At 30.5% G+C, this 13,987-nt stretch overlaps 2 protein-coding genes across 3 annotated transcripts; one reads left to right on the top strand and one right to left on the bottom strand.

Moving 5' to 3' along the window:
* Nucleotides 1-9,112: 9,112 nt before the first annotated feature.
* Nucleotides 9,113-10,377, top strand: LOC122607349 (transcription factor MYB14-like). The gene is made up of 3 exons (XM_043780305.1): nt 9,113-9,324; nt 9,432-9,561; nt 9,725-10,377. Exons 1-3 carry the CDS (start codon nt 9,189-9,191, stop codon nt 10,221-10,223), a joined length of 765 nt encoding a protein of 254 aa, XP_043636240.1. The 5' UTR covers nt 9,113-9,188; the 3' UTR covers nt 10,224-10,377.
* A 2,204-nt stretch (nt 10,378-12,581) lies between these two features.
* On the bottom strand, nt 12,582-13,987 carry LOC122608358. 2 transcript variants are annotated; one of them, XM_043781453.1, is made up of 2 exons: nt 13,687-13,987; nt 12,582-13,054 (listed from the first exon to the last, which is right to left on the bottom strand). In XM_043781453.1, the coding sequence occupies exons 1-2, from the start codon at nt 13,830-13,832 to the stop codon at nt 12,742-12,744; spliced, it is 459 nt and encodes a 152-aa protein (XP_043637388.1). In that variant the 5' UTR covers nt 13,833-13,987; the 3' UTR covers nt 12,582-12,741. The 2 variants fall into 2 exon arrangements, with proteins under 2 accessions (XP_043637388.1, XP_043637386.1); XM_043781451.1 differs by having other exon boundaries at nt 12,582-13,066; nt 13,687-13,986.

Raw genomic sequence — 13,987 nt, 5'->3', positions numbered from 1 at the left:
AGTGAAGATGATTGATGATATTTTTGTTGTGGGTCAATGCGTAGAATCAACGCCGATTTTATTTTTATTTTTTATTATTAAAGTTTAAAGTGTTTATGAACAGGAAATCTGGTCTTCGCGTAAAAACAGCATACACTTTGAAGGTTTGAAGATAGTTACTCGTATCAAGTTAAATGTAAAACACATCGCACATTAATTTTTTAATATTTATTATATTTTAATTAAATTACATGATCACATGAATTTTATCATGAATTTTATGAATTAAAAAAAATAATTTGTGAATATTTCACACATAAATGTAAATATTTAACAGTTTTATATTCTGATCCCCTTAAAAAAATAATAGTCTAAATAATTTTTTTATCAAACAAAACATAGGAATTAAACTTAAGAAATAACTTAGATAACATAAGAATATAAAAATGACAAATTTATTACAAATACTTATTTTCAAAATATTGTATTTTTTTTTATCAATGATTATTTTGGTGTAGTGGTTTGGAGTTTTCCGGTGACTTATGGGTCCTAGGTTCGAATCTCCTCTAGCCAACTTTGAGATATAGGTAATCCTTCTATGAAGGCTTGACTTTGATATACTTAGATTCAAGTTTGGGAAGCCAAGGTTTACCATTATTAATCGTAATGCTTTTAAGCTGATTAGTAGGGTATTTTTCACAATTGGGTATTTGAAATAGGTCTTTCTACTTCGAGTAAACTTTCTATCGAACCCGGTTTAGACAACATTTGCTAGACATCTTGCTATCGAATCGCGACACGAAGGTTCAAACAAAATTCACCTTTCAAAAAAATTAATTCAATTATTTTTGATTTTCATGTTTTTCTCTCCATTTTTTATCAGTGACACATAAGTGTATAACTATTTGTCATCTTAACATTTCTCTAGTTGTAATTATGACTTATATATATTTGATTATATATGTAGTTATGTCTATGGATGAACAAAAGACCCAGAAACCGTGCCTGGCGCGGGACTGAGACCCGTCCGAAGCCCTAATGGGCCGGGTTGCGGGTCACGTTTTTAGTGCATTCACGGTGCACGGGTTAGACTGGTAAGGTGAAACCAAATAGAAAAAAATTGTGAAAGAAACTCGTGACAAATCCGTGACCCGTGCATATCCCTAGTTATCTCTAAGGCATCTCCAATGGATTGAAAAAAATGCTTTTTTTTGAAAAACAAAATCTTTATAATTGTTGGTACCAATAAAAAAAAATTTATGAATATAATCAAAAGATTTTTCCTTGTCTGGTTATAAAAAAAGTTTTTCATTAATAAGATGATATGAATTAACTCGGTGTCGAAATAAAAAGCTTATAAAAGCTTTTTCCAATGGTTAAAGTTAGAGTAGTTATGATTTATTTATTAAATAAAAATATTATATTAATTTGATTTTTTTTTACTATGTAAATGAGTCAAATGTATACGGTATACCACATAGCAATTGTTCAGGCCCATAAACCCAGCCATAATGTTCGTGAACCAAATCTCTTTTCTCAGGCCCAATTACCAATACACATATAAACACTTTAACAACATATTTTGACTTTTCATTATTGATCGATCTTCTCCTTCATATTAGAACCGAAAGCCCATCAAATCTTAATTTATGACCTTCTTTGTCATTTTTCATATTCAATTACTTTGTCTTTAACATATATCATAAGGTTCGAATGTCTTCTATAATTTTGTTTCCATTTAAACCTCGATCCATGCTAAAACCTATACCAATATTGTGACCAATGTTTGTGCAAAACCGATATATTGGAACAAATTAAAAATGAACAACATCTACGTAATGTTTGTGCAAAACCGATATATTGGAACAAATTAAAAATGAACAACATCTACGTAATCATGATTAGTAAGAAGATTATAATAAAAGTGTATTCTAAGCAACTAAAGGAAACGGACACTGTGATAACTCGTGCATTATAAAGTCAAAATAACCTAGTTATTTCCTTAAACGTCATGATACAATTATTCACCTTTTAAAATTTATTAGTATAAGTTAATATAAAGAAATCTTGAACATGATATCAAAAGTGAGCTTTAGTAAAGGTTTAGATTAGATATTGTCACGCGTGGAAAAGGATTAAAAACATGACCAAATACAAATGGTATGTATAATATAAATATTGTATATATAATATATGTGAAAAGTGAGTATGTGACTATCATGTACTTAGACGTAGATACAGAACCCCTTACATAGTAATTTTTTTAATATTTATTTATATAATGAATAAACAATATGATTGAGCTTCCATGCTTTATGGATTAATTAAAAAATTAAGGTGTGGGGAATTCTAAATCTAACTTTGGATACATAACAGTCATATACTCATATACATTATATATTAATATGTTATGATTAGGCATTGTTATAAACTTATAGTATAACTCTTATAAAAAAAATCTACTATGGAAAAGTTAAGATTTGGGATATGTACGTACGAGCATGATTGAAATCATGAAGTAATAATGATGGCAATGGTAGACTAATGCGCATACTATGAGCCAATTAACATATATATGCAAGAAGATACATGGTGGATCGCCTACCTACGTTAATACTCGTAATATTTATAGAGATATTGAAGAATGGTCAATAGTGTTAGAAATTCAAGCTAGTACCTATAGGCTAAAGTCACAAAATTATAACATTATCATTGCTAGGCAGTTAGAGCTTTGGATTTAAAAGGATATATATAAATAGTCTAAACATATATGTAAAACAATAGTCCTTGAATCTCATAACTAAATCTATGAAGAACTGTCAAACATACAATTTGCTAGTATACAACAAGGATTTAGTGATACCTTAAGCGTGTTACTCCGCAATCACAAAAAAATAGTGAATTCTTTTTTGATGCTCATGATTGAACGAAGATGAAGAACAAGGTAGGTGTAATTGAATCACTCAATTAACATTAAATCAAACTATACAATCTCTGCACATGAATTTGATCATTACGAAATACTGAAACTAAAGAATTCTATTTATACTACTCTAATATGGCGGTTGATTATGAACCATTGTGTCGCTTTATCAACCGATAGATGCATCTTTTCATGAATCATCATGTCGTACTGTTATGAGAGCCCATAACTGCTAAGTTTTAAATTAATTACAGATTCCAACATTTTTGCTCTCTAGAATAAATATCTTAATTGGCAGATGATAACAAATTGACACCATCGATCCTAACTAAAATCAAAAGTATAGTAAAAGAACATTAAATTAAGTTTAATTATGCAAGTGGGTGTGTGTGTCTGTTTTTATCAATTAAATTTAGAAAAGTATTAAGAGAAATACGACTGGGAAGTGTTGAGGTGTTTCATAGAAGGTGGAAATTGACAACTGGGCTTTGTGGATCCACTTCATTTGAAAACCAGTACCTACGTACATGAACTTTGAAAGTGGTTTTAGCTAGCTTGACATTTATAGATTTTAAATATATGATTAGACGTGTAGAGTGTTTCAAGCTATTACATAAATTAAAGAAATGTAAGATATTCAGTTAAAGTTGGGCACTAATTAAGTAATTATTAAATATTAAGTGTGTGTATTTATAAAAGAAACATGAAACATATCGCTTTCAAAAAAGATAGTATATCGACATATAGACTCAAATGACGGCTTGTTTATCTTTAAACGGCTCATAGCTAGTGTTATTATTACCGTATTATATACGAGTTACAAGGGCTCAATAATTAAAGGGTATCTAAGAATGCTTTGGGTCAATACGGGTGAAGCCCGTTTAATAGTGGTCTAACTGGCTCATTTATGCCATTTCAAGGATAGGCCTCAAGTTCAAATTTAACCATAAAAAAAGTAATTTAGATTATGTGTTGTATAATAAAATAGGAAGTTAACTATTGATATATAATTATCATATAATACTAATGAATTTACCCGAGTTTAACCCGGACATTTTAATTAATATTATAAAGCTAAAAAATATACAAGTAATCTTTGGAGATAGTGAATTGAATAACACAATGTTTATAAATTAATAAAGTACCTATTGCATTAACAAAACATAAAAGGATATTATATTATATAAAATAATTTTCTTTATTTGTAATAAAAGATTAATAACTTTAAATAAGCATTTAGTGACCTATATTTAATTAAAAATAGTGTAAATTATTTATGACATCATAATTAAAATAAAGACTTTTTAAGTAAAAATGTAGACTTGTCATATCACATTTTTTTTAAAAATATTTTGAAAGACAATTGTCTTTTATTTATTATAGAGATAATTTATAAGCTATGTGGTAGATATGTCGAAAATTGTGACACGAATTTTATTATTATATTATTTCTTAATAAAATAGCAGTAAATTTTTTCATTTTAAGAAATAAATAAGAATGCTCTGGCCATTGATCATCTGATTTTCTCTTTATTAGTTTTATGGAAATGCATTTGACTTTCTTACTAGAATATATATCAATATCTTTTTACGTTTTTTTTTTGACTAAAAATTACGAGTCCCGTGAAAAATTATTTCATATGTCAAATTAAATGCACATACGACTAAAGTTTAATACCGTCCACAATGCCCACACATACGATAAAAAGTTTTCATAAAATAAGAAATATAAGATAACTTCAAAAGAAAACACAAGTTGACGATCGATGAGAAAGTGACATATTGTGCATGTGTTTGACTTGAATTAGTCAAACTGGGTAATTCTATTCTGCTGTAAATAAATTGGTTCACTCATCACCTGGAACCATCGTCATGCTCCTGCCTTATATATGTCCTTTTGTTCACACCTCAATTTCATCAAAGTACAAATTTTCAAAAATAATAATAAATAAAGAAATTAAACCCTTTTTTCCAACATGTTGACCATAAGTAGTATTTTTTTTATTAGTATTTTAATATTGAAATGAAATGCAATACACGTATAATATTTGAGGTTGCAAAACACTAAACGTGCGTTTGTTCTTTTATGATATATATGGTCTCTGTCTTTTTCGAAAAGAAAAATACTTTTACATCAATACATATTATATTTTAAGAAATTTTAGAAAGACCCGTTCATCATATATTACAAAAGTGTACGTCTATTGATATATATATATATATATATATATATATATATATCGATCGGATCATATATTATAGCAAAGAATAATATATATATATATATATATATATATAGATTAGTTTTTTCGGTCATATTACTTGGAATTCAATAAGACTAAACCCATAAAGTGATAAATACGGAATGAAAATAAACTAACAATGAGAACAATTGTACGTATATATGTCACTACAATACAAATTCTTTTGAGATTTCAAATTAAATTTCCCACCCCAATTAAAGAAATATTTACGTACCTTTTTAAAAAATTAGATTAATAGTAATATTAATATTATATATATGTTTTAGATAAAATAAAACAAATATTAAAGTAAAACAAATAAAATAATAGATTTCTCTTTAGTGAAAATTATCGTGTGTTATGCCTGGAAAAATTTCAAGTACCAATATCTTGAAAACCCAAGATCTTGACATCTCAGGATTTTGACACAGCGGAAGTACATTCGGAAGATATACTAACGTATTGTTACACATGTCATTATTATTTTCTCTTGAGATATACATGCAGGGCTGATATTATTCAATATCTCACATGGAGAAACACCTCTAACGGTACAAAATCAAGCATACACGTAAAGAATCTCTTCAACACGCAAAGAAGACTTAGTCCCCAACATAGTCGGACTTCAAGAGGAACTCTGCATGAGGAGAAATAAAGCAACGGTCACTTGACCAGTCAAGATCTTCACCAACGTTCAATGACTGAAGACCTGGAAAATCCCTACAATATCGGATAGTTAGTTTATTTCCAACGTTATAAATAGAAGAGGCTTGATCGATCCTAGGCACTTACTTTCACCTGCTATCATTCACTTGTACTCACACACTCTGCATATTTCGCTACTTACACATTTAGAAAGATCGATCAACCTGCTTCCACCAATTGTATCCATTTCAACAATAATCAATAAAAGAACAAGGCATGAACGATTGTCTCCTCCCGGGGATTTTATGCTGGCGATCCTCTAAGGATTAAGTGTTTTTCCCCGTCAACAAATATCGGTGTTCTTGTTCTCTACTCTTTATTTTACGTTTTACTTATTTGATTCTTGCATAATATCTTGTTTATCTTAACATATCTTGCATTATTTACATTAGTTTGCGATTACATTGACCCTCTTTATTGTTCAGTCGACATTATCTATTTTCAAAAGTCTTTCTTTGCAATGCATCTTTGTAATTCAACATATTTTACAAGCACACAACCTCACGAACGAAAGTTTGGTTACTTAATTAATCTAAGTCTTCGACGTAGATTATATTAGGTGATTTTTGACCAAAACATCGTGTATCATGAAAATCATCGTGAATGAATTGCTTCGTGAATTAATACTTGTTTTATAATACCCAACTCCATTATATATATATATATATATATATATATATATATATTATATATATATATATATATAATAAAGAAATTGCAGTACTCTAGGAGTCGTGTTTGCAAAACTTCAAATTGTTTATAGTTTAAGATGTTAATTTACGTACAATGGTCTAGTTATAGTCCGCTTACATGATATCATTACGGTCCTCGAGCTCGTTATCCTTTGATTAGTAGATTATTTAATTTACTAGCTATAAATGTATCTCTTTGTTTCCTCGCAACGTACTTGCTAGGTTGATAATGAACAAACTTTATGTAATTAAGGTAGATTGGTATATATATATATGGCCATCACAACCGAGATGAGCCAAGATCGACAAACCATCCAGGATTAAATAATTAATTACCGCTAGCCTTAAAAAACGTAGACTCGTAAAAATAAAACAATGTGCATATATATTAAAAATACTCTTGCTCCCAATGTATTTTAGAAAATTTTTTTAAAAAAATAAGAAATTTACTTTATGCGAAAAAATTAATATTCATGTGTTTCGAAGACATCATGAACACACCTCTCTGGGTCCGACCTGGGGTCTGAGACAAATTAACCAAAAGCTCCAATTAATCATGAGGATATTGTGAAACAGCATGTTGAAAGATTAAAACGTACGTTGTTTTAAAATATATATGATTGAAATCTGGCTAGCTAGGCAAAAGTCGGGAATACATTGAACCGACAACGTGTGAACCGACAACGTAAACAATATATTGGATGATCGATGATGTGAATATCTATATCTATAATCTATAATAATACTATAAAAACGTAAATATTTTCATCTAATATACCTATAATACCTTTTAAAAAAATAATTTACAACATAAATCACCCCAATTTTTAAAATAATTACAATACCTCCTTTAACATCAATTACTTCACTACAAATCATATTGCATTTGTTCACATTTTTAGGTGAGTATGAACAAATTAAAAATTTTGTCACGCTTTTTAGTGTGTAAAAATATATTGAATTAAAAGTGTGTGGAAATTTCTCCACACTAAAAAGTGTGTAGAAATAAAAGTTCACACTTTTTAGTGTGAACTTTAATAATTATTTTGTCACACTTCATTTGTCCGCGGTAACTAAAAAAGTTACCATGAACAAATAAGGTGTGACAAAATAACTATGAAAGTTCACACTAAAAAGTGTGAACTTTTATTTTTACACACTTTTTAGTGTGGAGAAATTTCCATACACTTTTAATTCAATATATTTCTACACAATAAAAAGCGTGACAAAATTTTTAATTTGTTCACACTCACCTAAAAGTGTGAACAAATGCAATATTGTTTGTAGTACTTTTACATTCACCACTATTATCGCCCTCACCATCCGTCACCACCATCGCTACCGAATTACGCGGGCATGCATACGACTCGTATAATATAATGTAGCTTTATAATAATGATTAAGGGATACAGTCATATGGTAGGTTATTACCATAAAAATTAAAGAAACGGGGCCAAAATATTTATTTCAAAGGATAAATTTAAAACTTTTGTCTTATATTTTGTATGTACACGTACATATCATTATATTTAATTACCTTGTTTTCTACAAGCAAAATCTTAAATATACTTTTAAAAATTAAAATGTTTATATTATATTAAACTAAAGATGAAGACAGTGTCTATCCCCGTATAATTAGTACATGTAGCAATTTTGTATAAAATGTTACAAATTATTATCATTGGATTCATGCAAAACCACTAATTAAGAGCTTTTCCTATGAGTTTATTTTGTGTTTCTCATTGATTCTCATTTTCCCTATTAATTTAGTCGTACGTACATAATTTCTATTCATTCCGAAAATTAGTTTTTAATTCGCTTAACTCATGTCAAAATCCCTCGCTACTCCTTAGGTTATATGCGGTGTGAGTGCCGTGTCACAACATGTTATTCTCCATTATTACATCGGTTACCACGACATCCCGAGTATGATGGTCTAGCGTACGTGTTATCTAGCTACCATGAGTCCATGGAGTACGTACGTACGTTTTGTATGTGATAATATATTTGTATTTGATTTTATATTAATTTTAGTATGATTACGCTACCAGCAGGGGGAATTAAGCTAGCTTAGTTGGGGCACGAAAGGGGCCCTTTTCTCCCCCGTTGTATTATTATGCGGTGTTGTTTTGTTGATAATTCGTTTGAAAGTTTTATATGTATTTGGACCACCAACCAAGTTGATTATTTTTCCTAAAAATTTACTTTCGCCTCCCCATCCAACTAAAAGTCTCGAATTTGCAACCATGTACATAAAATCTCTTACCTCAAGTCAGCAGACAACCGAGGTAGAATCATTCGGTATATATCATAATGAACCCGTGATTAATGTGTGTACATACGTATGAATGAATGACATTCCCATTATTCCTGATTAATGATGCTATAAAAATATAATATACACATTATATTTACAAACTAGCTAGCTTAGTCATAGTCAACTCGGTTGCCTTCCTTGGCTGCGCCTGCAGGGCCCTCACTCCACTTTGGCTACCTCATTTGTCGTCTTCTTCCACATTCCCTATTTAACGCCTCAATTCCTTTCCCATTTCAACATCTATCAGCTTGTTCACCTCACCTCAACTTGAAGAACTCAAGATATATATATATATCAAAACACACAAAACTTAACATTTAATAACAAAAATGGTTAGAGCTCCATGTTGTGATCAAAAGATGGGTTTAAAGAAAGGCCCATGGACTCACGAAGAAGATCAAATCCTTATCAATTACATTAACCTTCATGGCCACCCCAATTGGCGTGCTCTTCCTAAACTAGCTGGTAATTATTACTAAAAACCCGATCATCTTTACATATAAAAATATTACAATATCGATATTTCGTTATATATAGAACTTTCTAGAACTAATTAAATTTTTCGATTTCAGGTTTATTGAGGTGTGGGAAAAGTTGCCGGCTAAGATGGACTAATTATTTGAAACCCGATATTAAAAGGGGCAACTTTAGTCGAGAAGAAGAAGAAACTATCATACAATTACATGCCGCTATGGGAAATAGGTGTGTGCATTTTTCTAAAAACTATCTTGTTATATATAAAAAGAATTTACGATATATTATTATTTACAATTTGTCCATCGTAGACTAAATACGAATTTTACATGTTTTCGGTCTTTATGCTTTTCTTTAAGTTACTGATATTATAATATGACATAATTTACAGATGGTCAGCTATTGCTGCAAAGTTGCCAGGACGAACAGATAACGAGATAAAAAACGTGTGGCATACACATTTAAAGAAGCGAGTAAACCCTAAACCTAATAAAAACACATCCAAAGTTCAACAAAATGTTGAAGAATCTAAAGAGGATAATTTAGAGAGCTCAGCCCCATTCGACACAAATTTGAGTACGCAAACGAGTTATAACGAACTTGATTCACCACAACCTTCAAGTACATCTATTTCATCATCAATTACAACAAGCACTAATGATAATGATAACTTGTGGATGGAGGATATGGTTTTTGACAACTTCCCGGAGATAGATGATGAGTTTTGGTCGGAGGTATTTTCGGGTGAGAATTCCGGCGAGTTACCGGCGGATGTTCATGAAAACATTAGTCAACTTCCAAGTGGATGTGGGTATGATTCAAATGTGCATGATGATATGGACTTTTGGTTCAATGTGTTCACAAGAGGAGAGGAATTGACACATATCTAATAAGATGACAAAATGTCTTTCCTTTTATTCTAATTTGATAGTGTAGTCTTGTTTTACACACATTATAGTTTCTAACAACACTATTTGTGTTTTGTTTGGTCCAAAGCAACCATTATTCTTTGATAAAATACAATATAACATTTATAATCCTAAATTAAACTTGTGATTTTACACCAAAGTTAACGTTGAGTTAATTAGTTATTTAATCAATCCAACTTAATTAGCGTTAGTTAGTTTCTTGTTTACTACGTACACCTTTTGTTAGAATTAATTAATAGAACTAAAAACAAAAGCATAGAACAATTCTTGATCAGCAGACGATGCATGATGTGCGTCGTATAAAATAAAAAAGACAAGTTTCTAATACAAACCCTTTACGCGCATATTGATATTAAAAAAGCAATGTTATGTTTTATATATATATGATTACTTGAATTATGAATTTAGTTAGATTTGTTACAAACTACATGTATTATCATATATCGCTTTGGAATTGAATATGTCTAAGAAAAATAGAGGGAAAGAAATGTGTTTGTTAAATAAAAATTTAATATCACGGTATCGATCAACTTAATAACTATAAAATGATACTCTATGTTAGTGATTAAAATTAACTTCCTAGAAACACACAATCTTCCGCATTTTTCTTTGGATAACAGTTCAATATGTCGGGATTTAAAACCTGAATGGGTTAAATAATGTTTGTCTTAGATCATACATTAATGTAACTTGAATCTATAGTAGTTGTCTTTCAATAATAGAAGAAATACTACAATAGTTTAAGAGTTAAGACTAATTCAGTCATTAATTAATAATAATGGTGATTTTGAAAAGTGTACAAGGAGATAAGGTTAAGATATAAATTTGGGAGTCAAAGTAGGTGGACTGGAATGACAGAAAGGAACAACATTAGGGAGGTCGGTAAAGTAAATTAATAGTGGCAAAAAACAAGTTTAACGTTGAACACAACCTGGTTAATACTTTTTTCAATTGCAAATGGCATCCCCCTATTTCTTTTTTAATCATTAAACGGCATGCTTTCCAAATGGAGTTACTTTTTATACTCTTATAATGTTAACCAAGTGATGATTGAAATGAATAAAAAGACTTAATTAATTGGTAATATTATTTAATTTCTTTTGATCTCACATTTTGTTTTGTTGATGTGGTTAATTAATTTGTTTCAAATTTCAATATTGTCGGCTGTTTTAGTCACTCTAGTTCTTTTAAAAATGAAGTTTTGATACATTATATATATTTATATGCCAAAACTTTTACTGAACATGTGTAATTTAGTATATTTTTTAGGATTAGGAATTTTGTGATGTTGATATTGTTGTTTGATGAACTCGTTGATTCTGTTTAATTACCGTACCACTAGGTGAATTTGTTTATGCTAATTAAAAATGCTAGAAATCTGTTGTATGATATATTAATAGATTTATTTATTGTCTTAATTATATCATATAACGATAGATTAGTTAGTTTTTGCTTAAAGGTCAGTGTGTGCCATTGATTTTCAGCTAAAATTAAGACTTGCTTATTGTACGTACTCTAAGTCTGTTGTTTGATGACACCAACGCAATGTTATGTTGGTGCATTAATTGGTTGTGGTCAAACCGAACGATCGACAGATCCTCCATTGCTGAAATTATCACAGAACGAGGTAGTCAACCATATGACCTTTTAATTATAAGCGAAAATATCTAAAATCAAAACTATGTTATATATGCTCCCCGTTTTTGGTTCACACAGTGATTTCAAATGGGGTAGGCTGTCCAGATAAGGATCGGAGATGGTTGAAGTCAACCAAGGTTAGAGATATCATGACCTAAGAGGTATAATAATGGGCAAGTTTCACACTACATAGTCACTAGTTTCAGTATCTGACACTAAAAAAATTAAAAATCGATTTCTGGTTTTGTTGAAGAACAAAATTTTACGGACCAACTCCTGACACCAGAAGTTCTAAAAGGAATGGAGCTAATGACAGGTCTATTGAATTGCATTTTGTCATTCCACATCTTAAGAACACTTTCTCTTGATTGATTTTATGGCCGGGTAGCTACAGTTCAAAAGGTTTTGGGTCAAAACAAGTTTTTTGGTGCGGGTTGGGCCATATTTCAACATCATTGACAAAATAAAATTTATGGGGGACCTTCAACATTATTGACCCATATGACCCGTTTCTTTTTTAGCTAACTTCTTTTTAACCCAATTGACTGTTGACCCGCTATAGATAATGATAAGATGAATCCACCCAGTCAAAAGTAATAGGGTGAAATTAACGCTTCGATCTGTTTTTTCTTGATCGACCAATTGGCCTATATAAACATTAAACATAGCAATGAACACCAATTGCTCGAAATACAATGATAAACACACAATCATTTGATTTAGTAGTAGATGAGACCACAATTGCACTAACTATAGATCTCACAAGACCAAAATATAACTTGATTAGAACTTCAAAAAAATTTAATTTTAAAAAGACACAAGTTAGATAAACCCTTTAAACTTAATCACAAGCCCGGTTTGCCTCATAAAATCGTTTGGCTTGGAACGCAGCAGACTCGTTAGAAACCAGACCTTGAATAACCGCAGTCTTCACCTCCCAAGCACTGTAGGGATACCCTTTCCTGGTATAGGAATTGATGAGGGCAGCTGTGGATTCCTTAACTAACCGAGCAAACACGTTTTCTTTGTCGTCGTTCCTTGACGTTGCTTCCAACAAGGTCAGGTCGTAACGATATCGTTCATAAGCTCTAGACCCGAACACTTTTGATATTGATGATCCCTCTGGTATCATCCTCGGCCATGCCTCTCTCCTACTGCTCCAATACCTTCAAATTAATTTATTAAGGAAGCAATCATAATGGTGATGGTTAGTTAGTAATCGAGTTGACTCGAACCATAACTTTATGAGTCCAAGTCAACTCGATTTTGTGATAACAAATGAGAATAGATACACCAATTTAACTCAAAACTGATTGAAGTTGATAGATTTAAATTTAGGTAGAAACCTTAAAAGCTGTACTAAATCTTAGTGGATTATCGTGGTACTACTATTTATACAACATATTTAAGTCGTCTCCAAAGGAATTTAACATAAAACTTTTCACCAATTTTTGGCCCAATTCAAATTTCACATTCGACTTTTTTTTTTTTTGTTCAATTGAGTTACTATTAATGGACATATCTAAACTACATTGTGACAACCGACAACAATGGCACTCTATTACTTACAAGATCCATCGCGTATTTAAGTTGTCCTTACTACAAAATTTCACCATTTGTACTAGTAATATTAAGATTCAAGCTACAAGTCTAGTCCAATCTTAAAAGTTCGTAAGTCTATGTAACCTATAACTCATTTTACCTTATTAAAACTTATCAAGAAAAACCAAATATATAAATGAATAATGTAACTTAGTATATGTATTTAGAAAGAATGAGAGCATACTGTGGAGTGCATCTTCCTCTGTTTCTAGAGTAGACAAAGCCCAAGCGACCAGCCGATTCAGTCACTATTGGAGCTAGAAGCAGAAACAGAACAACAACATGAAAAAGATAAGAAGTAGAAAATGAACAATAATGCTGCTTGCTCATCTTCTAGTTTGAAATAAACGAGTTTTATTTTAAGGATTTGGATATGTTAACAAAAAGTTAACTTGAAGATAGTATATAGTTGTATGGAAGGTAAGTGAGATTTGGGATCTGAGTTTGGCACCATGTTTGGGCAATCAAGGTAATGTGGTCTCACT

Source organism: Erigeron canadensis, chromosome 7 (genome assembly GCF_010389155.1).
Source record: "Erigeron canadensis isolate Cc75 chromosome 7, C_canadensis_v1, whole genome shotgun sequence".
Classification (NCBI taxonomy): domain Eukaryota; kingdom Viridiplantae; phylum Streptophyta; class Magnoliopsida; order Asterales; family Asteraceae; genus Erigeron; species Erigeron canadensis.
This window is presented reverse-complemented; position numbering and strand designations above follow the sequence as displayed.

What these genes read in the sequence shown, in the direction of transcription:
- LOC122607349 (XM_043780305.1), top strand. Translation starts at nt 9,189, where the DNA reads ATGGTTAGAGCTCCATGTTGTGATCAAAAGATGGGTTTAAAGAAAGGC. An exon ending in TGCTCTTCCTAAACTAGCTG is followed by an intron (nt 9,325 to 9,431) that starts GTAATTATTACT and finishes TTTCGATTTCAG; the next exon opens with GTTTATTGAGGTGTGGGAAA. An exon ending in CATGCCGCTATGGGAAATAG is followed by an intron (nt 9,562 to 9,724) that starts GTGTGTGCATTT and finishes CATAATTTACAG; the next exon opens with ATGGTCAGCTATTGCTGCAA.
- LOC122608358 (XM_043781451.1), bottom strand. Translation starts at nt 13,832, where the DNA reads ATGAGCAAGCAGCATTATTGTTCATTTTCTACTTCTTATCTTTTTCAT. An exon ending in AGAGGAAGATGCACTCCACA is followed by an intron (nt 13,067 to 13,686) that starts GTATGCTCTCAT and finishes ATTAATTTGAAG; the next exon opens with GTATTGGAGCAGTAGGAGAG.